The 25,794-nt window shown below is 54.4% G+C and overlaps 1 protein-coding gene across 2 annotated transcripts in view; it reads right to left on the bottom strand.

The window, feature by feature from the left end:
• The window catches only part of Gse1 (Gse1 coiled-coil protein), a 336,446-nt gene that overhangs the window by 201,312 nt on the left and 109,340 nt on the right, over positions 1–25,794 (bottom strand). For both annotated transcript variants that reach the window (XM_050165178.1, XM_050165179.1), the window contains exon 2: positions 15,990–16,179. In XM_050165178.1, coding sequence (XP_050021135.1) covers positions 15,990–16,179 — 190 coding nt within the window. The remainder of the gene's footprint in view (positions 1–15,989; positions 16,180–25,794) is intronic.

The following is a 25,794-nucleotide window of genomic DNA, read 5'->3' as shown; positions in this document are numbered from 1 at the left end:
AATAGGAGCGTGGGTGAGGACTCTGTACAAGGTTGAGTAGGTACAGAGAGATGAGTACTTCCTGTCTGGGTGACCAGCACTAGTGGAGGCACAATAAGTACTGTCTGAACTGATTGGTGTGTGAGATGAGCACCGTGTCAGGGAGTGAGGAACCCGTGCGGTTGACCAGCCCTCTGTGCACGCGCTCAGTACTCTGCGGTACAAGCAGTACGAGTGATCTGTTCCATGTTAGCAGTGAGCGCTGTGTACACGGTGGGCCTCTGTGTGAGTACCGCATAGGAGTAACGGCTGAAGACTGCTGTGTATGGTGAGCTCTGGGAGCCACGGGTACACCTCAGAGTGAGACAACTCCATGTGTGTGCATGCATGTGTGTGTGTGTCTGTCTGTCTGTCTGTGAGTTCTGGGAGCTCTGGGCATGGTTCTGCTGTGTGCCATATGTACAGCACCCTGGCTGCTGAGCACAAGTGTGCTCTGTGTGTGCTGAGGACCTTCATGCCTCCATGCACACAGGCCCTGCGTACTTGGTGACGGTCACAGGTGGGAGTGTTGGGTCATCCGTTCTTCCTGGTCCAGGAGGACATTTTGCTGGTGTGGCATCCTGTGCTCTTCTTCTGAAGGACCCTGGTTGGCTCTGTTCCTCGCCACCTATGCTCTGTGGCCTCTACCTCCTCTCTGCCACAGAGCCACAGGTGGGTGGCCTGGCTCCTCATAGGGAAACTAGCTATCTTTCCAGGGTTCCTTCCAAGCACAGAAAGGTGATTTTCCAAAGTGACACACCCTGCAGGTCCCTCTCTGTCCCTCTTGGACAGAAGTGCTCAGAGCCAGTCTTCTGTCTGAGGTATGGGAACTGAGCCCTGTCTCTGAGGTCCAGACATCTCTGGGGTTGACCCTGCCCCCATGGCAGTCAAAGGAAGGCCTGGGGACACAGATAAGGCTGGGGTGCAGAGTGGCGGGAACAAGCACCAGGCAGGACCGATAAGCTGTGAGTGGCCTTGGCCCACCCCAGGTCCTGTGGTCTGTCTGGGGACAGCAGATAGCACACTGCCCAGAGTGTTGAGGCCTGGGCCTCTGATGGGTGACAATGTACCTGCAGCCACCACAGGGGAGTCGGAGGCATGGACAGCGGTCCTGAGAACAGCAAGGGATCTTGAGACTGACCAGGCCAAGAATCAGTCGCTGCTTCTTAGCCTCTCTCTGGGCCTCAGACCTGTTTCCCAGCTCCCTGTGGAGTTGTTCACAGCCTGGCCCACAGCCCTCAACGTTGCCCTACAGACCCATAGGAGGGGGTAGTCCATGGGAGGTCTTCAGGGCCAGCCAGGCTCTGGTCCTCAATCGTGGAGAGTCAACGTGACCCAAGGGCCAGCCTAAAGTGCCTACTTGATTCCAAACCACGGAGCCGTCCAAAGGAGAGCCAGCATGATGTGGCTGCCTCATTCACATACTGGCTGTCATCCCCCAGCCTTAGTTTCCTGTGCTCCCACCTCGTACGTACATCACAAACGTTTAATCTGCCCTTAGCAGCAGGTATATGTGCATCACTAAGTAAAATTTGTTCATTAAGAGTATGACTTGCAAACTCACTTGCAGGTACCTCCCCAAGACAGGAGCATATGGCGGTCAGAGGAGGATGGGTCACAATAGCCAAGTGATAGGTGGGTCTGGTGGTCACTAACCGGGGATCATTTTGGTGGCAGGTGGTAGGGCCGTGCATAGCAGAAACGCTCCACTAAGCCTGCACTGTCCACCGCAGAAGAACCCAAGTGCTCTGTGACTTTGTGGCAGCAAATGTCTGCACCAGATCAATGTGTGGCCATTGGGAGTTTGGGGAGCAGTTTGGTGAGACACAGTCCCTTTTTGGGAAATGGGTGATTGGCTGCATGACACCATGACCATAACGTGGTGAACCTAAACATGAGGAGTTCACCTCTGTTTAAAGAAAAAAAAAGTGTGCTGGGCGGTGGTGGCACACACCTTTAATCCCAGCACTCGGGAGGCAGAGGCAGGGGGATCTCTGTGGGTTCGAGGCCAGCCTGGTCTACAGAGCTAGTTCCAGGACAGCTAAGGCTGTTACACAGAGAAACCTTGTCTCATAAAACCAAACCCCACCTCCTGCCTCCAAAAATTGAAGAGCTGGAGAGACGGCTCAGTGGTTAAGACTACTGGGTGCTCTTCCAAAGGACCCACATGACGGCTCATGACTTCAGTCCTGGGGATCTGATGCCCTCTTCTGGCCTCTGCGGGCCCAGGCACATACGTGGTAAAAAAAATTAAATATATATATATATATATACACGAGCAGCTGACAGCGAGTCTTCCACGCATCCAAAGGGTTTCTGTACTACCAGAGAGACAGGTCCTCAAGCGAACCACCAATACCCATCCCCCTCCAGGGCACAGGATGTTGTCACCAGGAGGGTTAGTGAGCGGCATGATGGACTGCTCTATGCAGACCCCTCCCTGCTGGGCTGCCCATGATGTGACACCCCTCCTCCAGTCCCCTTCCCCACTAGAGGTTGTGTCTTGTGTTTTCCCTGTAGCCACCATCCTGTTTCCTAGGTAGCCCTACTGTTCCCTTGGTTCTGCAGGCTCAGACAGCCCAGCTCCCAAGCCCCACAGCCCTCAGCTCCCACCCTGCCCTGTCCCTGGCACCAATGACAAGGGGTCTGTCACCAGGAGGCAGCTGCTGTTCCCGAGGAGAGTGACTGACCGCAGTGTTCCCTGGCCCGTTGGGGTGCAGATGTCCAAGCTGATAACCCTTCCTGGGGACAGGGCTGTGGGCAAAGGGCCAGAGATAAAGCTAAGTGACAGACTTCCTGCTGGGGCAATGCGGCCAGGGGCAGAGTGGCCAGAGGAACCTGGCCTCCCACCAACCTCTGCCTGCTAGGACAGGCAGCTCCTCGAAGCCCTTTGGTCAGGATTTAGGCACCAGGAGGGGCACCAGTCGTCCAAGAAGAAAGCAGTGAGCTCTAACCTCTGCCAGCTGCGGTCGGAAGGAGCCAAGCCGCAATCCTTACCCAGGGCCTGCACAGCGCAAAGACGGCAAAGACGCAGCAGCCACTTCCTACACACGTTTGTCACTGTCTTGCATGCCTGCCACCATGAACTATCTCTCCCTCTACTTTCAGACGAGGAAACCAAGGCACAGTGAGATTACAGGACTTGTCCTAGGCCACACAGCTGAGAGGAATTTTTCGTTTGTTTGTTTGTTTTGTTCTAAGACAGTCTTACCAGGTAGCTCTGGCTGATCTGAAACTATGCAGATCAGGCTGGCTTTGAACTCATGGAGATTTGCCTGCCTCTGTCTCTGGGATTAAAGGTATGTACTACCATGCTGGGATAGCCTTGAATTTTAACTGGCATCTCTCTCCTCAGGGCTCTACAGCAGCCAGAAGTCCAAACTTGAACCCCTGGGTTCAGAACCATTGTTAGGAGGGGAGAGAGAAGGCAAACACCCGAGCCACAAAGGATGGTGGGCACTGTGCCCGGCCACTCTGCATGAGATACTCTGAGAGACACAGGTATCTCTGGTGCTCTGCCATCCCCCAAGCCCCATTATTATGTACGGCTCCTAAAGGGGTATCCTATGATCTACAGCCATTCACACATCAACCCCCCGACACACACACACACACACACACACACACACACACACACATCCCATAGTCAGAGTGACTAGAATTCCAGAACCTAAAGTCAAAATGGAAAAGATGGCAGGCAGGATGGAGTTTCCACCGAACACTCCCCACTCCATGGAGGCTGTGCAGGGCCCAACCTGCTCCACAGTAGCAAGAACCATACAGAGCGAGCAGCACAGGCTGTTGCTGGGACACGTGTCCTCCTCGGCGTTCCCTGCTCTTCCGTCCCCTCCCATTCACCCCTCCCACGTCCTGCTCTCTGCCCAGCGGGCCCTCCACCCGCACCAGAGGGCAGGGGCACCTGTGGCTTGGCAGGGCTGGGTGCCAGGGGCCATGGCACTCTCTACTTCTGGGCTCGCCTCCAGCTCCCAGCCCACTGTGGTGACAGCCTGCCTGCCGTGGCTCAGAGAACAGAGTCAGGACTGTGCTCTTATGCCCCCAGCCAGGACCACACGCCTGGCAGAGAGGCAGGGACCAGAGCCTCAGCCCACAGTGGCCCACACCACCCAGCCACAGACTCTGTCTGTAATCAAGCCTACCATTAGCGAGATGAGAGGCAGTACCCAACCTCCACCCTCGCCCCGTCCAGCAATGGTAGTGACCATCCCCAAAGGCGGCAGAGGAACTGAGTCCTGGACAGCAGTAACTCAAGGGCGTGGCGTCCAGAAAGGTAGTTCCAGGTCAGCACCTGAAAGGTTTCCCAGGAGAGAGAACATGATCTCAGACTGTTCCTTGTAGGAAGGGCACGGGGATCAGGAATGTGTGGAGTACACTTGGCTATGATTCAGGGCCACTGCTGCTAAGGCCCAAAGAAGAAATATGAGGGCCTGGAGGGGCCCCCATGGTGGGGGACTGGTCTCCAAGGAAAATTTAGGCTTTTATCTCTTTTTGAGGAGCCTCTGTTTCTACCTCTATCAAGAGGGGGTCATGGTGGAGCCAAGGCACCGAAAGTCACTACAAGAGGTTCCTGATAAATACCATTTCTCTCCTCAGGCTGTGCTGGAAAGGGGACAGAGGGGAAGGGGACTACGCTAGTGCTGCCTCTGTGAGTGGAGGGGAGGGGACTTAACGTGACAACCTGCTATCCTGGTCTGGCTTGGGAGTGCTGGGACAAGAGGCGCGATGTCTGAAGTTTTTTCGGATCCAGCTTCCAAGCTGGCCAGTCCCTTCTGTCAAGACCTGGCCAAACACCAGCACACTTGGTCCTGAGAGGCCCATACAGGCCCATGAGACTGGGGTGGGAATGGGGCTGGTGTTGTCAGCTGACTGCTTGACACTTTCTCGCCGCTCTCCCTTGCTGGTTCTCTGCCAGGTGAGGTACAGGAATGTCCTCCCCCAAGGACAGTGTTGTCCCTGTTTCCCCTCACCTGTGAAAAGGTCAGACAAAATCAGAGGGACAGGGAAGGGGTTTAGGAGGTGACCCTTGTACTCAAGAGCCACTGGGTAAGAAGAGTACAAGGACAATTTAATGAAGCTGGAAGCTAACTTCAGGGGTCTCACTGGCCCCATCCATCCACAAACCAGCAGGGATACTGTCAACTCTGCTAGCATAGGAAGAAGCCCAGAGAGGCCAGGAGGACAGCCCGAGGCACACAGCTTTTTGTGATAAACCCAGGACTTACACCTGGGCCAGTAGTAACCAGAATTCTGCTTCTCACTGTGATGCTTTCTCTGGTGGGGAATGGGGCCCTCGTGGTCTTCTGAACCCCACAAGGGAAAGTGAGCTACCACCATCATCAAGAAGACAAACTTATCCAGATCTCTTCTGCCCTCACCGCCCTGCCGAAGTCTTTGTCTCTGTCAGATTCCCTGTGGCCCAGCAGGGCAGCCACTTAGCCAGCAGGATACACAGGTGATACGCTCACCCAACTACCGTGATGACATGTGTAGTAGTTTGTCCACAGTTCTCACGAGTATTCTCATTTGGTCGTGGCACCTGGGTGCATGCCAATGTGCTTAGCTCAGGCCAAAGAAGTCAGGCAAGAGCCCTTTGCCCTCATAACTAAGGGAAACATGGAATTCAGGGGGTTCAGAAGTCTGGGCACAGCAACCACCGAAGGGCCCAGGAGGAGCTGGGGAGAAGCTACCCTTTTCCTACCTGAGGCCAGAGCTCAGCACCTTTCTTCTGAGGCAATCTAGGACCACACAAGCAGTGGCCACCTAGAGGCTGGGGACAGGGCTAGTGGCCAGCTAGGTTAGCCCAGACAGGAGGACAGGGCCAAGGACAGGGCAGGCGAAGGGCCGTTGCACAAAGAAACAATTAGTACCCCAGACTCTGTCCAAGTCCCAGTGCCCCAGATGACCATGGGCCTGACCTACAAGAACATAGAACTGCTTGGAACTGGCCCCAGGAGTCGCCAAACATTGCCACCATTGCTGACACACACCCTGTCCCTGTAGACACCTGTGGGACTCAATCTCCTTGAATACTTTCAGGGTCAGGTCACTCACTACTTAAAACAAACACTGCAAGCCAGGTAGACTGTGTCCCCTTCATAGTCTGTAAACTGCACTCCACACCAGGGGGAAAAGGGTCAGAACCAGGACCCACCACAGCTTGGGTTCCCACAGTCATCACTGTTGCTGACTATGAAACTCACTGGGATGAAGGAAGTGGGGAAAGGGACCAGGAGTACCAGGACCTCAGAGTCACCTGCTCCAGACACTCGGGCCCCAAGCACGCCTCTGACTTTCCAGGGGCTCCACATGGCTCCACGGTTGGTCTCCCTGCTTCTAGAACAGCAAGTGACCTGGAAGATGGATGGGATCAGCTCTGATTTTTTTACCCAGCTCTGCCCCAGGCTGACAAGCACCCTCAGAGAATGTGGGGCTCAATGGTTCTCATGAGCTGCCTGAGGGCAGGCTTGGTGCCAGGGTCAGCTCTGGGTCAGCCTGCTTTCCACAGCTATGGGTGCACAGGCTGAGGCAAGTTGTGGGAAGGTCAACTCAATACCCTACCATACCCCTCAGACTTTGCAGGCTGGCTGTGGGCCCCCAAAGCACCGTCTCTTCGGCCAGCACTCATATCCCACGTGGACCTTGGTGTCCCTGAGCCGGGACACTGCCACTGCTGAGTCAGGGCTCCTCCCTCTGCCACCCCACATCCGACTGGAGGCCTCCATGTCTGGGCATCAGTCCCAAAACCCACACTTCCTCCTTCAGGCTGGTGCAGGCTTTCCTTGAGACTCACTGTGGTGGATGAACTTTCCTGAGTTCCTCTGGTCTATGAGAAGTGACTGGCCCAGCCTGAAGCCTGGCCTGCTTGTGTGTGTGTGTGTGTGTGTGTGTGTGTGTGTGTGTGGCGTGGGGGGGGGGGGCTGTGGCAGGGGAGTGGACAGCAGTGGCTTCAGTCATGGGAGGGCTCCCTTCTCCCTGCCTCTCCATTCTCCTCCTGCCATCTCCGAGTTAAGTCCACACTCAGAGCTGGGTGCAAGCCTCTGCCCAGCAGAGCCAGCAGGGCTCCTCCTGCTCCCCAGCACCCCGCCTGGCACAGCCACTCTGACTGCATGCGGGAGCCAGGCCCTTGGTGGTGGCGGCCATTTCCCGATAGTCCTGATTAGTTTAGTTGCTGGCAGAACTCAGCTGACCAAGACATTACTGCAGAGGAGGAGGCCTATGCCCTGGAGAGCAGAGACGACCCAGGGGGCTCACCTGGACAGCTCGCATTCCCGTAATGACTCAGCACCGGTACCACAGGAGGTCAAGATAACGGGCAAGGGTCAAAGAAACAACTTCAGGGACAGGGGGTCAGGAATGTGTCAGCACGTGCCTAAATGCGTAAGACAGGGGGAAGGCTCGGAAGAGAAAGGCATACCGGAAAGGAGACTCCACGGAGCAGAAGACTGGGTGAGGGGTGGGCTCTGAGGGTTTCCCCAGGGGGGCTGTGGCAGGCTGCAGGCCACAGGGCCCAATGCATGCTCTTTGCTGGGGGAAGAGTATAGATGTCCATGGGAGACAAAGGGACACAGTCCACCAGAGGGAGGAGAGACAGAAGACTCCAGCATCTCTGGGTCTAGAGTCTTGTGTCTTTCCCCGGAGAACCCACTCTCTGCCCTATTCATCTGCTGGGGATCCACTCTCAGCTCCCTTCTCCCTCGAGCGCTCCAGCCACACAGTGCTGTTTCTGTGGCCTGCTCCTTCTTGGAGTCCACCTTAGTACATTTAGGGGAGAGGAAGCTGAACCTGGTGGGAGGTGAGGACCGGGACTCAGCTGCTTTGTAGTATAGGCTGGGTCCATTAAAAAAAAAAAAAAAAAAAAAAAAAAAAAAACACCTCTATCAAGGGTGATCTGTGAAGCCTGGTTCCTAGGGCTAACCCCCACCCAGGAGCTGGGCGGCTTGGGCGGCTGGCTGTGCTCCATTGCACCCCCTCCTGGGCCAGTAACAAACTGCATCCACAGCTTCTACCCAGGATTGGGCAAGAATCCACCCTCGGTCCCACCTGCTCAGCAAAGTGGCCCAGAAAGTGGGAACCAGAGGGGTTCAAATGCAGGCCATCCTTACAGCATCAGCTCACAGGCTAGGCCCACCACCCCAGAGTTCTGGAGTGACCCCACTGTCCTGCAACTGCCTGAATAGAGACACATTTCCAGTCCACCCTGCCCATCCCCACCCAATCTTTCACTGTTTACGGGAGGGGAGTGGGGGTGGCCAAAGACACGGTCAGCCCAGCCAGGGTGACTGGTACGGAAGGCCAGCCAGCAGGCTCTGGAGGACTCGGCCTCATCCTGAAACTGTGGACAGAAGACCACCTCACAGGACAAAGGGCTGCAGCTGAGATACAAACCCTAGGCAGAAGGAGCATCCAGATTAGCCAGGCGGGTCTGGTGGTGGCTCAGAATCACTACCATAGAAGGGGGTGTCAGTGGGAGAGGGTGGGGAGATGTACGGAAAGGGCCACATGTCAAGGACCTCGGAGGCTTCCAGAGGCTGGGGCAAAAGGGAGACAGATCTTACCATGGAGTGTGTGGGAGGAAATAGCCTGTGAGGCCTTAACTTGAAACCCAGCTGAGACCTCTGACCTCTAGCCTAAAGGGAAGAAGCGTGTTTGGAGCCACTAAGTTCCAGGTGACAAGTGACAGCAACCACAGGAAAGCGGTGTGACAGGAAGGTTCCTGTTCCCAGATACATGTGGTACACACCCTATCATTCAATAAATACGCTTCTACAAGTGTTTGGAAGAACTCGGGGTCTACCACATCCTCCAAAACAGCTCAGCAGTGACCTTGAGGGGCCCTTGGCTGAGGTACACAAACACCCAGTCAGGGGTTAACTGCAGATTTGTTTATTTTTATTTATGTGTAAATGGACCACCTCCAACAAGTCCTCCTGAAAGCCAGAAGAGGGTGCCAGGTCCCTGGAAACTAGAGTTACCTGAGTCCGTGCACTATCTAAGGTGGGTGCCGGGAACTGAACCTCGGGTTCCTTTGTGAGAACAGCCAGTGCCCTTAAACGCTAGGCCGTCTCTGCAGCTTCTCTTATGATTACCTCACCAGGGACATGAAACGTTCACTCGACCTTCAGAGCTCCTGCACCAAGCACACATGCTGACCACACTGGCCAGCACAGGCTGGAGAGAAGGAAGGTTCTGGAGTAGGCTAAGGAGCCACCTGGGTGCACACAGCTGGGCTCAGCAGACCTGACTTCCTGCTCCCACTGTCCCACAGGCCCCAGCTCCCATTCACCCAGTAAAAGCTTGTGGGTCCCCTCCCCTTGTGCTGTGTGTGCCAGGCACAGGGAACCCTGGTCCCTGCTTCCTGGAGGCTGCATACCTCCAACCTTTGAACATCTCCCCCTTGACTGGGATACCACGGGGCATTCTTTAAGCATGGCCTTCTGTAGAGTTCTTCTCTAGAGTTCCTGAGAACTGGGCCCTGAGTCTTGTTTTGTGCACTTCTGGGTCTAAAAGACTCTGTGGAATACAACAGGTGCTCAGGAAGTACCTGTGAACACACTCACACGCGTGCATGTGTGCACACACTCATGGGAATAAAGCTGAGGAGAGACGTTGCATTTCCATCAGCAGGAGTAAAAAGCTGGAAGGTTAGGATGGAAGCCCCTAGGGGCACAGGGAAAGCGTCACACATATGTGGCCTTCAGGGCCAGGCTGGTTACGGCACTGTCTCCTTAGGGTATGTGACGGCCCCATGACACCTCACCCACAGGGCCCACAAAGGACACTTTGGTGGCTCCAGTCATAGTCTTTGTATGTGTTTACACGCATGTGCGTATACACAGGGGCAGGTGGACATGTGTGCACCCTTGCAGGTCAGACACTGATGTCAGCTGTCTTCACTGTCACCTTATTTTTTAAGAAAGGGCCTCTCATTGGTCTGGAACTCACCAACTGAGCTAAGCTGGCTGGCCAGCAAGCCTGGGGATCCTCGGGTCTTCCCTTGTCCAATTCTGGGATCCCACATGTGAACCAACACACCCAGCTTTTGCATGGGTGCTGGGGACAGAACTCAGGTCTTTATGCCAGCTGAGCCAGGCCCCTTTCCAACCCCTCAATCTATCGTTTTCCATCTACAACCTTCTGGAACAGAAGTTCCAGTTGACAGCAAATGTCGCCTCTGGGCCACAGCACACCAGGCACAGAGGTGTGTTGATCACAAGCCATCGGGATGTCATTGCGTCTGAGCCAATAGCTGGGTTACCATTTCCAGCTGCCCACACTAAATCCCCTTGCCTCTTTGTTTCATGGAAAACAAAACTGGCGGCAGGCACACACAGCCAGGCAGTGGAGTCAAGACAGCAGATCCCAGTGGGTAGGAGCCATCACAGGAGGGAGGCGGATCCACCAGGGATGGGGACACAGCAGGACCGTGAGTTCAAGACCAGCTCGGACTCAAGAATGAGACCGCCACTCGACAAAACAAAACAATTTTTAAAAAGAGGAAGGGAGCATGGGGAGGGGCATCAGACATGGTTGCTCAGGACACTGAGAAGGGCCAGGGTTTCTCAAAGGCCTCAGGGAACACCCCAGTCAGTGGATTCATCAGAACCCAGGCCTGGTTGAGCATGGTGCAACATGCCAGTTATCTTAGCTCAAGAGAGGCTAAACAGGAGGATGGAGAGTTCCAGTCTAACCTGGGCTACAGAGACAGGCAGACCCTGTGTCAAAACCAAACACCCACTAAAACAGGCAGGAAAGAGAGAGGGAGGGAGGGGGGGGGGGGGGGAGGGAGGGAGGGAGGGAGGGAGGGAGGGAGGGAGGGAGGGAGAGAAGGAGGGAGCGCTACCAGGCTCTGCCTAGGTCCTATGAGCCCCACTGTGCTGAGAGGATCCAAGGCCTTCTCTCTCTCTAGGTGAAAGGCCTCCCTCCCTGGCAGTGCCTTTAGAAGCTTCTAGATTTCCTGCCCTGACTTGCAAGCCAGGCTTCCAGTATTATGAGACGTTTCCAAGAAGATAAAATTCATTGCTAGTGGGAGCCAGACACTGGATCCCAGTTCCACTGGCAGCACTCAAAGGAGGGATGGCACGGTGCAGTGTGTGATGGGAGCCCAGGCGGCAGGCGGTCCTGCTGTGGCAGGGGGGTGGCAATGAGCAGCAGCAGCAGCAGCAGCACCCCCTTCTGTACCCGCTGGGGCAGCTGCAGCTCACTAGCCATAGGCGAAACCTTTGTGTGCCTGGTGCCACTGTGCTCAGCTTGCATCGTGCCCACTGCTGCCGTGGGCACTCTGCCAGCTGAGGACCCCCTGCCTTCCCAGTGACCGACGTAGCCTCGGCCAGAAGCCCATTTGCAGGGTTGCTGGTGACAAGCCAGCACCCCCATCCTGCGTGCTGGCTTCGCGCTACTCTTTAGACACGGCTGGCTCTGGCCTTCTCGTGGTCAGTGCGCTACTTAGTCTTTTGTCAGCTTGACATAAGCTACACACAGTTATCTGGGAACAGGAACCTTAACGGAGAAAAATGCCTCCCTCAGATTGTTTGTGGCAGGCCTGTACGGCATTTTCTTGATTGATGTGGAGGGGTTCAGGCCATTGTGGGTGCTGCTACCCTAGGAAGGTGGTTCTGGGCTGTGTAAGAAAGGAGACTGAGAACGCCATGAGGAACAAACCAGTTCCTCAGATGTGCATGTGTGTGTGTGGGGGTGCCTTCTCTTTCATTTCCTGCCTCCTTCAGAGGACTGTTCCTAGGACAGGTAAGCCAAACAAATTTCTTCCTGCTCAAGCTGCTTTTGGCCAGTTTTTATCACAGGGACAGAAATCCTAACTAAGACAGGTCACCATCCCTGTTCCCCCATTGCCCAGGACGATATCCGGCTTATAACAGAAGCTCTGGAGGTGCAGAGCTGGGTCTCACACTCAGAACGCAGTGAACACAGATCTGAGCATGTAATGACGCCATGGGCCAACTGCACAGCACATGGCTAGGAAGGAAAGGGGGTGGGGTGGGAACAGCAGTTGGGACAGGCATCCCCACCTGTGCATGTCCACTTCTAGCACCCCATGATCCCACAGTCACATCCACTAGATGTGGCCCCTGCACCCCAGAACCCTCCAGAACCCTCCCCAGGGCTGTCGCTCAGTCCAGGGAACCTGCTTCTCAGAACCTGTGTTCTCAGGAGGAGTCCCCGAATCTCAGGTTTGGGACCCAGAGTTGCCCCCATCCCTAGGGGACAAAGAAAGAATAAAGTCAGACTAAGGAAGGCAGATGGCACAAGGTGGGCCTGGCCCAGTGCTGAGAGGGAATGTGTGACCAGTTGCTTCAAGTTCTTCCGCCATGACATCGCCACCATGGTAAACTGGAGACTGAAACCATAAGCCAAACAACCCTTCTCCACGAGGCTGCTTCAGTATTCGGCCACAGCAATGAGAAACGGGACTAACACAGGAGGAATGGCAGCCAAGGTAAACTGGTGTGTGGTGGCCAGGCTTCTGCACCCGGACGCTGGTGACAACGTGGGGTCCTCAGCTAGCCACTGCAGTGTGGGGACACTGGAGATGGTGGGGATGAGGCCACAAACCCTGGTTGTCATATGCACACAGGTAAGCCCCTGTTCTCCTGGGTAGGTCACGGCCCGGTGGACAAACATGCCTGGCCTGACCATGGGTAAGGATGCTGACATGTCAGGTGGGGAGGAGCTGGGGCCAGAAGTGGCTGGGCCTGGCTTTGGGCACACACAGCTCAGCTCACTGGTGGGAACTGTAACTTCTAATGTCTCGGCTGGTAACACTACTCATCACGTGAGAAACTGTTACACAACCCAAGAGGGACGTGCAAGGCCACCGTCCAACAGGGAAGATGGCTACCCGCATAGCCATGCAGGAAGCACACTCCAAGACAAGAATGACACACACTCCTTTTCAGAGAGTGTGTAACCTGCGCAACCTTGCCCTGCAGCTATCAGTGAGTCTGAGTGTTTATGTCGCGCCCATTTTCAAGGTGCCCATTCTGCAGCTGGAGCAGCGGAGGCTTCGGGACATCCTGAACTTTGCAACCTAAGGCTAGGGCTTGGAAACCTGGACACCAATGCCATCTCCATGCCATCATCTCCCTGCAGTCACTTTATAGTGTGTATCACTTCCGTTCCAAGGAGCCTGTGCTCAGCACAGGACAACTGCTTTGAGAGCCCACGCTCACCTTGCCAGCTTCCACTTCATACGCACATTAATATGGTTCTAGGTCCGACGAGATGTTCAAGGCTGTTGACATAGTCAGATGCCCTCAGACTGCAGAGATGGCTGCCCACCCAAGACTCCAAACCACATCCTCCTCCTCACCAAGGGACTGGCCACCAGTCCAAGGTTCCTTTGGGCCTTGCTTGCTAGGGGAACCATGGCTTGGATCACCATGGTCCTCAAAGGATGGAGAAGTGAGCTGAAAGAGCCTGGCAGATGCCAGTCCTTTTCCCCATGGCCTAGAATTGTGCCTACGACCAGCGGTGACCCTCCTAATGCAGTGCCCGTGGATCGACATTGCCCACACAAAGGATGTCTGGTTAGCCACCAGAAGTCTCACCATCAGCAGTTCCATCCCTGACACAAAGGTGGCCCTGTTCCCTAAGTGACACCAAATCTGATGAACTCTGGAATCTTCGTGGGTACAACCCATTGACTCCAAACTCACTGTTTGGCACTGGGATTCCTGGGGGCCCTGGCCAAGCCGAGGCCTTTCCCCAACTTCTATATATAGCATGCTTGCAGGGAATCAGAGCTGAGGAACGGTTGGGTGAAGTGTTTACAACCCTGCTAGGCAGTATATATCTCATTCCTGCCATGACCAAACCACCTTCAGAGAGGACTGACCGTATAAGTCAGGACTGGCTGAAGCCACCACAGCAAGGCTCTAGTGGTGCTGCTCCCTTGGTGTGAAGCCCTAGAAAGAAGGGAAACGTGTGTATGTGTGTATGTGTGTGTGTGTGTGTGCACGCGCGCGCGTGCATACATGAGTGTGCATGTGAGAATGTGTCCTAGGTAGGTCTATGTCTGATTGTGGCCCCCAGTGTGACCAGACACCTCTTGCTCCTACCCCCATGTCCAGTACCAGCCTCTAGAGGGAGTCAGTCCACAATGATGACTTGGGGTTCTCACCCAGGAGTTACTCACTGACAAGGCCTATCACCAAAGGCTCCAAAACAGGGCTCCATACTGGAAACTGAAATGTCACTCCCAAAACTTGTGACCCAGAACTTTCTGGGTCAGAATTCATACTGCTGGGGTGACAGGTAAGCAGATTGTAGGAGCTGGACACAGGGTTCAAATACCACTGCCGTGTTACAGGGGGAGTGCCTCCACTTCCCTGAGCCCACCACACAGTATTCTGATGTGAAATGGCATACACAAACACAAACACACAAGCCTCTGCTTGCTTAGGTGTCACAGAACCCATGGACCACCAGCCACCAGGCGTATCTCACAGACTCAGCTTGGGAGACAAGATTTGCTGAAGGTCCCTCAGCCCAAAGCAGATGCACCTCTCCCCACACAACAGCCCAGCTCTCCTATAGAACTCCATGATGAGGGGCTGGCCTGCCCTGGGGACTGTGGCATCACCAGGGACATTGTCGGGCCCTGCAGACACACCTCAGGGTAGACTTTACCTGGAAGGGTGGGTAGGCAAGGCAGAGACAAGTAGGCTTTCAAGACCCAATCCACAAAGGTATGTTCTGGACCTCAGAGGGCTCATGCAAAATCAGAGCACCCCAGTTTCCAAAGGGCAGGCCAGCGAAGCTAAGGGAGGTGCTGCCCACATAAGCAAGCCATTCTGCCTATTGACCCTGGGAAGCCAACAAGGCTGACTAAGCTCTGAGGCTCATACACAACAAACCTTTCCCTTGGTGTGGAAGCCAGGCCTGCTGTAGAAGCCAGGCCCACCCCTCGCCATGACATCTCACAGATGCAAGGTTCGGAACATGCTGGATGAATATGCACGTGTAGGGGTTAAGAGGGTGCCAATCTCTGGCAGTATCTGCCCTGCACCCCCTCCTTTGCTGTCTGGCTACCCTGCCCCGCACCTGCCAGTGTCTGAAGCCTCCCAGGTCCCCAAGGCATAAGCACTTGGTCTGTTTGGTCCATCTGGGAACTGAGTCAATTTCACAGAGGAAATGAAGTCTGCAGAGGATGAACTGCAAGATGAACACTCCAGATCAAAGCCTGGGCCTGTGGTGGTGCAAACACGTGTGCCACATCATCTCTGGCTTGCCTGTCACCTGACCCAGCCCCAGCTCCTACCATTTTCTAGCAAGCCATGCTACTGGTCTCTACCCCCTTGGTGGCGAGGCTGGTCCTTGAGTTTCTACTCCTCCCCAGGACAGCATGGATCAGGCTCCCACGGGTACTCTCTACTACAGCCTGCTCCAGAGAGTCTCGCATGGTCCGGTGTGGCTCTCCAGGAAGTTAAGAAGAGGCTACAAGAATACAAATGTCCACCGTGTCCTCAGAACCTACAGAAAAGGTCCTAGGACCCCACAAGAGATCCATGGGATCAGGAGAGCCACCCTGGCCACAGCTCCCTTGAAAGCCACTAAACGCCAAGAGAGGAGTATAAGGGCATCAAGCTGGGAAGCCCCGGCATGGACATCCTCATGCCTACTGGCCCAGCACTAGGGAAGTCTTCACAAGTGCCTAGCATGGTTGGCACTCATACCCACCTTCCCCAGAAACAACCTGCAGGCTCATGTTTGCTGTGACGGCGTTTACGGGCACGAACGATCAGTCAGTGCACGGGTAAATTCACCACAGACCGTGAAGTGAAAATTCCAAATCCCAACAAGCGGACTCGAGCTTTATAGCGCCAAGAGTGTGAGGTGGAACTAACTCTGACCTCAGTACCCCAGCTGAGCTCCAGAGCCACAGCCCAGGGGCTGGCTCAGGCCCAGTCTATATGCAGAGACGCAAAACATGACGCTACCTGTGGCTATGAGGTCTGCTCCGTCTCCATCCCAGCTGTCCCGGCTACTCTGCTGGCTTGGCACTGGCCGCAGCTCCTGGGTGGTCCTGGTGCCCCTGGATAGACTATCTGTGGGGGGCACCGGCTGTAGCTCAGGCTCTGATGCAGGAGCATGGACAATTGCAGGTGTCTCCAGAGGGGCAGAGGTGACCTATAAGGAAAGAAGGGGACAAATGAGCCAGGAAGGAAAGAGGTCTTGGGCTATCTTGCTATTCCTTCCTTACTGTGGCCTGACCTCTGTGGTCAGCAGTCTGGCTGAGCTGGCTTCAGACAGTGAAGACAGCCTGTACCCTCATTGCTTAGCCATGGACCCCAGGATACAAGATAATGGATACTGTAACACTATGTGTCCATCTCTTGATATTCTGACATAGAAGGTCCTAGCTTTTGGTAGGCACCCTGGTGTCTAAGAGAAAGTTGTGGGGGGATGCACCAGGGTCCAACCTTATGCAGCCTGTCCCTGGGGACATCTATATGCCATTGTGCAGTTCACCACAGGACCCTGGTGTTCAGCTTAGGAAGCTGGGTTGGCTATCTCAGCTGCATCCCATAAATTGGTGGGGATGTCACTTCCCCAAGTCCTCTGGGGACCAGTCTCCTTGAGACCAGAGACTATACAGCATCCATTCTAGGTTCTGCTGTGACTGCTTTTCAGGTATGGGTGAGGTTCCCCATGCCACAGAGTGAGTGGAGAGGGCTCAGGAACCCATGGACTCCATCTTTGGAATCTTTCATGGAAGTGGGGGGGGGCTATTGCCTGGTGTCTTCCTCTTTACACCACAAGTCTGCCTGGCCTCACCTCCTGACACAATGGTTCTGCATCATGGAGTCAGAGGAACACATGAATGGTAGGTAACCTTGGGGACCAGACACCCTACACCTCTGTGGAATCGACAGTCTCTGCAGAGACATCCATCTGCACACAGGCATCTAGTCCCCACCAGGACACCCAACTTGCTTGAGTTAGGCTCAAAAATCAGAGCCCAATATATGGGAGTTAGTTCTCTCCTGCTGTGTGGATTGCAGGGGTCAAACTCAGGCCATCAGGCTGCCAGCAAGCACCCCTCTTGGCTGAGCTATCTCACTGACCCTCTTCTGAATGGATTTAAGTTGCGGAACCATGTACCCAACACAGAATTCACAAATTACCACAGTACTGTCCCACATCACCATATCCATCTCTAGAACCTTCTCACCCCCAGACAGAAGTGGCCCCGACCCCCCATACCACAGTACCTGGCTGTCTCCCTTCTAACCCCCTTCCTACCTACCACACACACTTCCTTCTGCCTGTGACCTTGACTATTCTAGTGGTCCCACACCCCTTCCAAGGCTGGGGAAACCTGAGGTTTCAAAAAGGGGCCTTGAAAAAGGAGACTGAGGTGGCAAGGGGTCAGCACAGGCCAGGGGGATTCCTGGGTCTAGGTGGGTAGCTGGGGCCAGCTCAGCTCCCAGCAGGCAATTTGGGCCACAGGGAGCCAGCCCCAGGCTGGTGGCCCCTCCCTCCTCTTCCCCACTGAGAACACAGGGCTGGTGAGAAGTCATTTTCTGTTCATCCAGTTATATTTTTAATTTTTTTTTCCAGGGCTTAGTTCCATAGGAGTAACACACTAAGTGAGACGGATGTTCGGAGTTCCTGAGGCGAGCTTCGCCCCCACCAGCCCTGCAGGCAAGAGGCAGATGAATTTACTGCGCTGTTTCCTGGAATGTTTTAATTTACAGGATCCATATGGAGACACTGCCCAGCTGCACGCCCCCATCCCTACCCCCAAGCCCAGGGCAGGCATGCGGCCTGAGCCGGGAGGAAGCACGCTGGGCCATGCATATCACTTTTTCTTCATTCATTCATTTGCTCCTTGGGACTGGGGGTGAGTCCTTTGGGGCGGCAGGGACCCCCTCAAGCTCTACGCAGCCCCTGTAGGGGCTTGGCTACTTCACAACCTTGTCCTAAATCACCATGGAAAACTCTAACAGGGTGAAACTAGAGAAAGACAGATAGATACAGGGTTGCCACATCCATGAGGGGGTGGCAGAAGGCTATGCCGCCAGCCAGCCAGGGATTCCTGCTTCCAGCGAGGGCTTATGGGTCAAATCAGGCAATGTCCTTGTGATGGCCTCTGAGGACAGGCCGGAAGGAGGCGGAGGGTTACGAACACCCCAGGCTTGTTCCCTACCTGTGACCTGCTTTTTCTCCTGGAGTAGAAGAACCAGCAGGGTCTTGCTGGGGCAGAGAAGCTGGCATACTGTGGCACCCCAGGAAGGGGCTGTGGGTATAGAAGTGGGAACTGGTACCGAGTCTAGCACACAAGGGGAAGGAAGGCTCTTTGCTGAGTACCTACTATGTGCTGGCACCAGTCCAAGCCTTTATACAGACTCACGCGGTGAACCTTCCAGCTGCCCCCTTGCCAGCAAATTGGCACAGCAACCTGTCTGAACTTGCACAGTAATTGGGGCTTTGAAGTTGGCTGTGACCTCAGTCAGCTATGAAGCAACTGGGGAATGAGGCTTTTAAACAGAGAGCAGCAGATGGGAGTCAGGAGTCATAGGCAGAGACAGAGGATGGGGATGGCACTTCAAGGGTTGGGTGGGAGGACTCCCCAAGAGGGGGAAGATCCAGGAGAGCTTCCTGGAGCAGGTAGAATCTGAACATGGCCTTCAAGGGGAGTAGGGATTGGTAGGGAAGGACAGCAGCCTGGACATGGGGGCTGTCATATCAAGAACCATGTGATTGGGCCCAGCCTGGCTCTATCTGTTCCTCTATCCACTGACCCATTTACAAGTCCATCTGTCCACCCATTCACCCAACATCCATCTAGTCATCCATCCACCCATCTATCCATCCATCCATCTGTCCGTCCACCCATCAACATTATCTGTATGCAATGGTTATTCTTGGTTGTCAACTTGACTACATCTGGAACTAAGACCCAAGCGGCAGCCCTACCGTGTGTTAGATCTACTATGTGTTACTGTGACAAAGAGGCTATGACAGACATCAGCCCTTTCTTAAGGGGCCACAAACCACCCCACAGGGCAAGACCATAACCCACATGAAGGTGCTCAGCAGCAAGGATGCAGAAGATGGCCCTACTCAGGGTCAGCAGGAACCAGGCTGAAGGACGCTTGTCCCTTCTTGCATCTCAGGTGCTTCTGGAAGCATCTGGTGTTACCTTTAAAGGTTGCATTCTCTTTGTTGAGGAGCATCAGCAACTGAGAAAACAATTTGCACTTAGGTAGGAAAGTAAGGCAGGGCTTTGGAGCCCTGCTACATCTCTCAAAGTCACACACAGAGTTATCAAATCCCCCAGCAAGGCCCATTTGGGGACAGAGACCGGAGAGCAGAAAGCACATATCTCTGGGATAGCTTGAAAATGGTCGTTCACCACAGCCTTCTGTCCTGGAGTCAATAACCCGGGCCACAGCCGTGGTCACAGAGCCATGGCTCTGCCCCAGCCGAGTCTCCAGAGGATGAGGCAGCCAGCACTGACGGTTTCACATGTCCCTGCCCTGCCATATGCTAAGCTCTAGAACCATGTGTGGCCTGGTCCTGCTGTCTGCCCAGCAGTGTGAGCCTGGATCAGAGGACCACATGCCGGTCCTTCTTCTGGCCTAGCTCTTCTTGCTATGCTATATAACTGTTGTTGGAAGTGACAACACTTGACTCCTCCCTCATCCCAGGGAAGCCTGATCAGGGTTAATGGATGTGTGTGGAGGGGCTGTAGGTTATCACATGCTAAGTCTCCCACCCATCCTTCCTCACCCTTCCCACAGCCAAACTGAACACAATTCCTAACAGAAAACAGCCCTGGGCTGCCTACCTGAGTCTCCTCTCTGCTGGGTCCCCCTCTGGTCTCTATAAAATGCCATGATGCCTGGGGCCTGTACTATTATCCTCAGTTCCCTTTCCTGGGAACCCTGGCAATCATGGCATCACAGGGCCACACACGGGGCACACCTGGCTTTGAATGGTTGACTGGATAAAGGCCATGGTCCCCGGAATCTCCATGGGCAGCAACCACTGAGTTAGCATTGGTCAGCTGGTGGCCAGGGGCCAAGAAGGATATTTCTATGTCTCTCCAAAATAAAAAGGGGTTCACAGTCTGCCATCCATATCCCTCATGGACACCCACATCACCATGCTTTCTCCAGGGAATTCAAGTGGTTGTTGAGGATACCATGCCAGATAATGTCAGGAGGGGAGGAAAGAGGCAGACACTGTATTCCTGTTCAAAAGGAGAAGGACATGTGTGTGCATGTGTCGGGGTGTGCACGCTAGTGCATGGGTGCATGCCTGTGTGAGTATGTGTGTGTGTGCATACTGTGCATGTGTGTGCATATGGATGTATGTTCTATCAGGACCCAATTCTATTTAACTAATTTTTATCAGCTCACAAGGTCTCTCTAAATTGGAAATCTCTACCATCTTAAGTTTTATTAAAGTACACTTCATATATTATACAGTTTATCTACTATCTTTTTTTTTTCCAATGTCAGGGATTGAACCCAGATTAATTCAGCAGCAAGTATTTCAATGATGCAGCTCTGGGGCTGGTAAGATGGCTCAGCAGGTAAAGCTGCTTACTGTCAAAACTAATGACCTGAGTTCAATCTCCAGCACCCACAGCAGAGAGACATATACATATATCCCCACACACTAAATGCATGCACACGGTAGCACATATGTGTGTCCCCACACACTAAATGCATGCACACGGTGGCACATACGTGTGTCCCCACACACTAAATGCCAGCACACGGTGGCACATACATGTGTCTCCACACACTAAATGCATGCAATATAAATAAATAGTCCCAGTTAACGGCTTTTTGTAAATTTGTGGAGTTGTGGGGTTGTCTCCACAACCCATTTTAGAACATTTTGTCCAGTTAACTCTGGGGACATCATCTTTGGAGCCTTCTTCCAATCTCCCCCACACTCCTAGAGGTCAATCTTTCTCTGTCTTCCCAGCCCCCAAGGCAGTCGCTCCCTGTCTCACCCAGGCTCTCTCAGCTTCTATAGCCAGTGCTCCATGCTGCCTTTATGCGCTCTCCTACTGGGGACATTTCACATTAATGGAGTTGTCACGTGGGACCTCTCATGTCACCCTTTCTCGGTTAGCATCCGTCTTCCTGTCCCCCCTTGTCTAGCAAACCAGCCATGCATCTCTAAGAACAGGCTTCAAGCTGAGGCCCTGCAGCAGCCTGGAGGCTGCCAAGCGAGACACTGGGGTCTAGCACTAGCTGTTAGAAGGACTGTTCTTCCCCCTGGTTCCAGGCTCGAGTGCATCTCCCAGCCTGCCTGGGGCCAGGACTCAGCATCTCTCCCCTGGTGGGAGATCTCAGTAGTATGGTTTCACTTCCTCTACAGCCTGGAAGCGCCAACACAGTGCTGCTTCCAGGGACGGCGAGTTTAGGGACTTAGCTGTTCCCACGCTAGGCAGTGCTGGTAGTCCATAACCAGGCCCATTTTGACAGTCCAGGGCATAGGCATGGGGGAGGTCATGAACTTGAGGATGTGCCTGTCTGAGCTCATTTAGCCAATCCCACTACTCACCTGCAATAGTGGAAACTGAGGCACAGACTTCAGCCCAGCTCCCCAAGGACACTTAGATATTTAAGGTCTGAGCCACAAATTCAGAAGGGATTGTATACTCTCAGGTGCAAAAATGCCAGTAGAGCCCATGCCCCATCAGGCAGGACTAAGGTTGTGCATTGTAGGCAACAGGGTGGGGGTGGGGCAGGGTGATTGCCGTCAGAAACAGGCCAGGAAGCTTAGCCGGGGAGCAGAGAATTACGGTGGAGGAGTGAGGGGCAGGTGGCGGCACCAATGGCACCAGAGAATCCCGTGCCACCCTCCTGCAGCCCACGAGAAGCCACACACAAAAAATAAGTCAAGGGTGGGAAGGAAGGTTGCTCCTTCTACCTCACAGGGCACCAGCCAGCCTCCAAAGACCTGCCAGGGGCATACAGGTCACAGGACCAGTACCAGCTGCCAATGATAGCGGGAAGGAAGGAAGAAGCCAGCTCTGCCCCCAGGAGCCCCACTCCCTTTGCCCCCCCCCAGGCTGCATCATCATTAGAAACTGCACTCGCTTCGCCCAGCTCCAGTGGGACTTGCAAGATGGCATGTCAGAGGCTCAGAAGCATCATTTGATGCCCTTGATTCCCTCTGATGGCTCCATAATGTAGGCAGAGAACTCCAGATCCTGCACTAAAGCGGGGGGGGGGGGGGGGGGGGGCTTCAGCCCAGAGCACAGCACTGCCGCGCGCACAGTCCCCGACCAGCAGACAGCTAAAGGGTTAGTGCGAGCGCAGCGGCCAGGCGTAATTGGAAAGTTATTAGATATGGAATACACACGGCACCCAGCAAATGAGTAATCAGGGGCTAATTAAGCACACGGCACAGCCGAACGCACAGGGGAGGATGGTGGCTTCCACATCTGTGCTGGCAATTAGGGGCGCTCCGGCTGCAGCTCCGGCTGGGGCTGCGGTGGGCGCAGACACCCACTTGGCAAGGAGCGCAGCTGGGGGTCTCTTCCCCATCACTGGCAGGCTGGAGGAGGAGTCCCCAAACCCAGCAGTCTTGGGGACGACAGAAGGTCAAGGAGACAAAGGGCACACCAGGAAAGATGGGAGATTCTAGTCTCTGCTTTCATCTAAGTGCCTGGACAAAGGAACGACAGTGTGCACAGAGCCAGGGCAGGGAACTGTGCAGCGATTCTGCCAGGTAGTCTGGCAGGGAGTGGGACCATGCCATGATCTAGATAGGGATACGCAGAAATCAGGCAGCTCACCCAGCCTGGTCCCGGTGTCTGAGGAAGGGAGGGGGCAGTCATTCTTTGGAAGGCCACAGTCAAGGCTAAGGGAAGAAGCAGCCAGACACTCAGACAGGAGCCCAACTCCTTGTCTCTCCTAGGGGCCCATCTTCTACTCCTAGAAGTCCCCATTGTCCATCATCTCCATCATCCACTGCTGGGCTCTGCTCATACAGTCCCCTAAAGCCCCACCATATCTGAGACAGGAGAGCTTTCTCAAACACCGTCCACTGCCAAGTCTGTTCCCAATGCTTTGATCCAAGAGCCATGCAAGTGGCCCGAAGTGGTTCTCTATCACATGCCACTCTCCTTTTGTCCATCCACTGATATATTCACCCACCCACACACACACACACACACACACACACACACACACACGCTCCCATGCATCCACACATCCATCCATCCATCCACCCACCTACCCATCCAAACTGTCCTTCAATCCACCTACCCATCCACCCACTCTCTCACCCACTCATAAATCTGTCCATCCATCCGTCCGTCCGTCCGTCCGTCCATCCATCCATCCGTCCATCCATTTATCTATTCACCTACACATCTACCCATCCAAACTATCCTTCAATCCATCCACCTACCCATTCACTCACCCACTCACAAATCCACCCATCCACCCATCCATCTCCCATCCATTTTATTAGCACCTACTATGTGTCTGATATTGTGCTTGGGATAGATACAGCAGTCAATGAAACAGCTAATGATCCCTAACCTCACAGAGCAGACAGGCCAGCTGGGCCAAGTCTTCCACTATGAGTGCGAATGGGCACCACGGTGTTTTGTTTGCTGGTCAGTCTGAAGGAGGGAGGGGGAGACAGGCAGTAGAAGAACAGGATGTGGAGGATAAGCGGTCTGTATAAGGGTGGCCTGGCCTCAGCAAGGGCAGAAGCCCCACAGGGAGAAGCTGTAATGATGGTGGGGCCCCTACAGCCTCTGGGGTACCTAAATCTGCAGGGTGTGCCTCAACGGGCTGTAGGAGGATAGACTCACTCTAAAGCTGCCTGGTGCACCCACCTGCTTGTCCCCCCAACACCTGGGCCATGAGAACACAGTCCTGCAGGAACTCAACAGAGACTTGGCCAGCAGCTGTGAACGCCCCACCCACAGTCAAGTGACTGCACCTCTCTGGGCTCTGGCTTCCATGTCTGCGGAATGAGCAGCGTCAGCCACCTGGGTGGCCATGAGGGAGACTGGCCAAGTAAGGGCTCCATGGAATGAACCAGCACAGATGTGAGGGTCATGGGCACACTGCCCAGGGTTGGCCAGTCCTTCCTGCCATACTGTTTTCTAAGCAACTGTCCCTGCCATGGCTCCAAAGAATGGCCATGGCTTGTGGACCAGGTTCCCAGGCAGGCCAAGCTGGGTACAGGGTGCTGGGGAAGGGTACATAGTTTATCTGTCAGTCACCATCACAGTCTCTACCCCCCAATGTCCCTATCCCTTATCCCCAAAGTCCCAACCTCTTCCTCAGTAAGATCTCCCAGACCCTAGGTCCCCTCCTGAGTAGAACTGGGCACTGCCCCACCCACCACATCCAAGGACCATAAGGGGCATCAGATCTGCTACCTCAGACCATCCTCCTCCTCTGAGCAGTCAGGGTCTAGCCCAGCATCCCCAGGAAAGAAGCAAAGCCAAGTCACAGAAAGGCTATTTGCAGGGCTGGAGAGCAGTGTTTCAGGCCAAGGGAACTGCCAGAACAAAGGCCTTGCAACAGGGCCTTGTCAGGAGGAAGTCAGGGAAGCTACAGGACAAGAATGAAAGGTCTCCTTACCCTGGAGGCCTCTGAGTCACAGAGATATGTGATCTAACACTCTCTCTCTCTCTCTCTCTCTCTCTGTGCGCGCGCGCACGTGTATGTGTGTGTGTGGTGTGTGTGTGTGTGTGTGTGTGTGTGTACACGTGCATGTCTCTTTGTGTGTGTAGTATGTACCCATGGGCACAGGCCAGCTAGATGTCAGGCATCCTGCTGTATGGCTCTCCACCTTACTCCCTGGAGACGAGGTCTCTCACTGAACCTGGAGCTCAGCTGACAGCCAGCAATCTCCAGTCGTCCTCTGACCTCCACCCCACACAGAGGTTGCAGGCAGGTGATTTATTATAATTATTATTTTTAATTGCAATTCAGAGCCTTGCGTTTGCACGGCAGGGGTTCTCACGTACGTACTTACTGAGTCAACTCCTCAGTCCTGGTTTTCGCCTTTTTGAAATTGAACTTTTGCTGGTGTGTGAGTTTCAAGTGTGAGTGACGGGGCAGACCCACCCTGCGTGCCCTTCAGTCCTCCCCACAGCTGCAGCACACAGTCTACAGTGCCTGTCACACAGGGCATGACAAAGGCAACCCACAGGCTTTGACTGTGCACGCTTGCTCAATTGGCCACAGTTTCCTCCCTTCCACGGGCTCCTGGCCTCAGCCCGGGGAAGACCCGGAACATCCCACTGCCACAGCGTCCCTTCTGCTGTTTCCTTTATTCCCAGCAGGCTGTGCAAACGGGATCCCACAGGATGTGCCCTTCGGGGCCTTGTTTTTCTCACCAGACAGAGCTCAAGGTCTCTTGATATCAGAGGTCAGTGACTGGCGCTGCTGGGTTCCTCAGGGAAGCTAAGCTGTTTGCTCCAGTGTCCCCAGACTCCGTATTCTAGAAGCTGAGCGAGAGATAGGGAAGCTGCTTTCTCGCCCTCGGCTTCCTTCACTATACAGTCCCTCCTCCCTCTAGGCCAAGAGGAAGGATGTTCCCTCTGTCCTGAGAGTGTGTGCCTTGCCTTATCTGCTGCATCCCACTTCTGGGCTTCTCTGCAGGATATTTTCTCTGCTTTCCCGGGTCAACTGCAGAGTTCTTACTATGAGTGGACTCTGGGCATGGTTCCCATCCAGACGCGGTTCAGTGATGGTTAGCAATCCATATAACTACACATGGCAGAGAGACTACAGACGC

This window comes from Alexandromys fortis, unplaced genomic scaffold (assembly GCF_014885135.2).
Source record: "Alexandromys fortis isolate MF-2015 unplaced genomic scaffold, M_Fortis_MF-2015_v1.1 scaffold_165, whole genome shotgun sequence".
In the NCBI taxonomy this organism is placed as follows: domain Eukaryota; kingdom Metazoa; phylum Chordata; class Mammalia; order Rodentia; family Cricetidae; genus Alexandromys; species Alexandromys fortis.
Note: the sequence above shows the minus strand (reverse complement) of the source record. Positions and strands in the feature narration are given on the sequence as shown.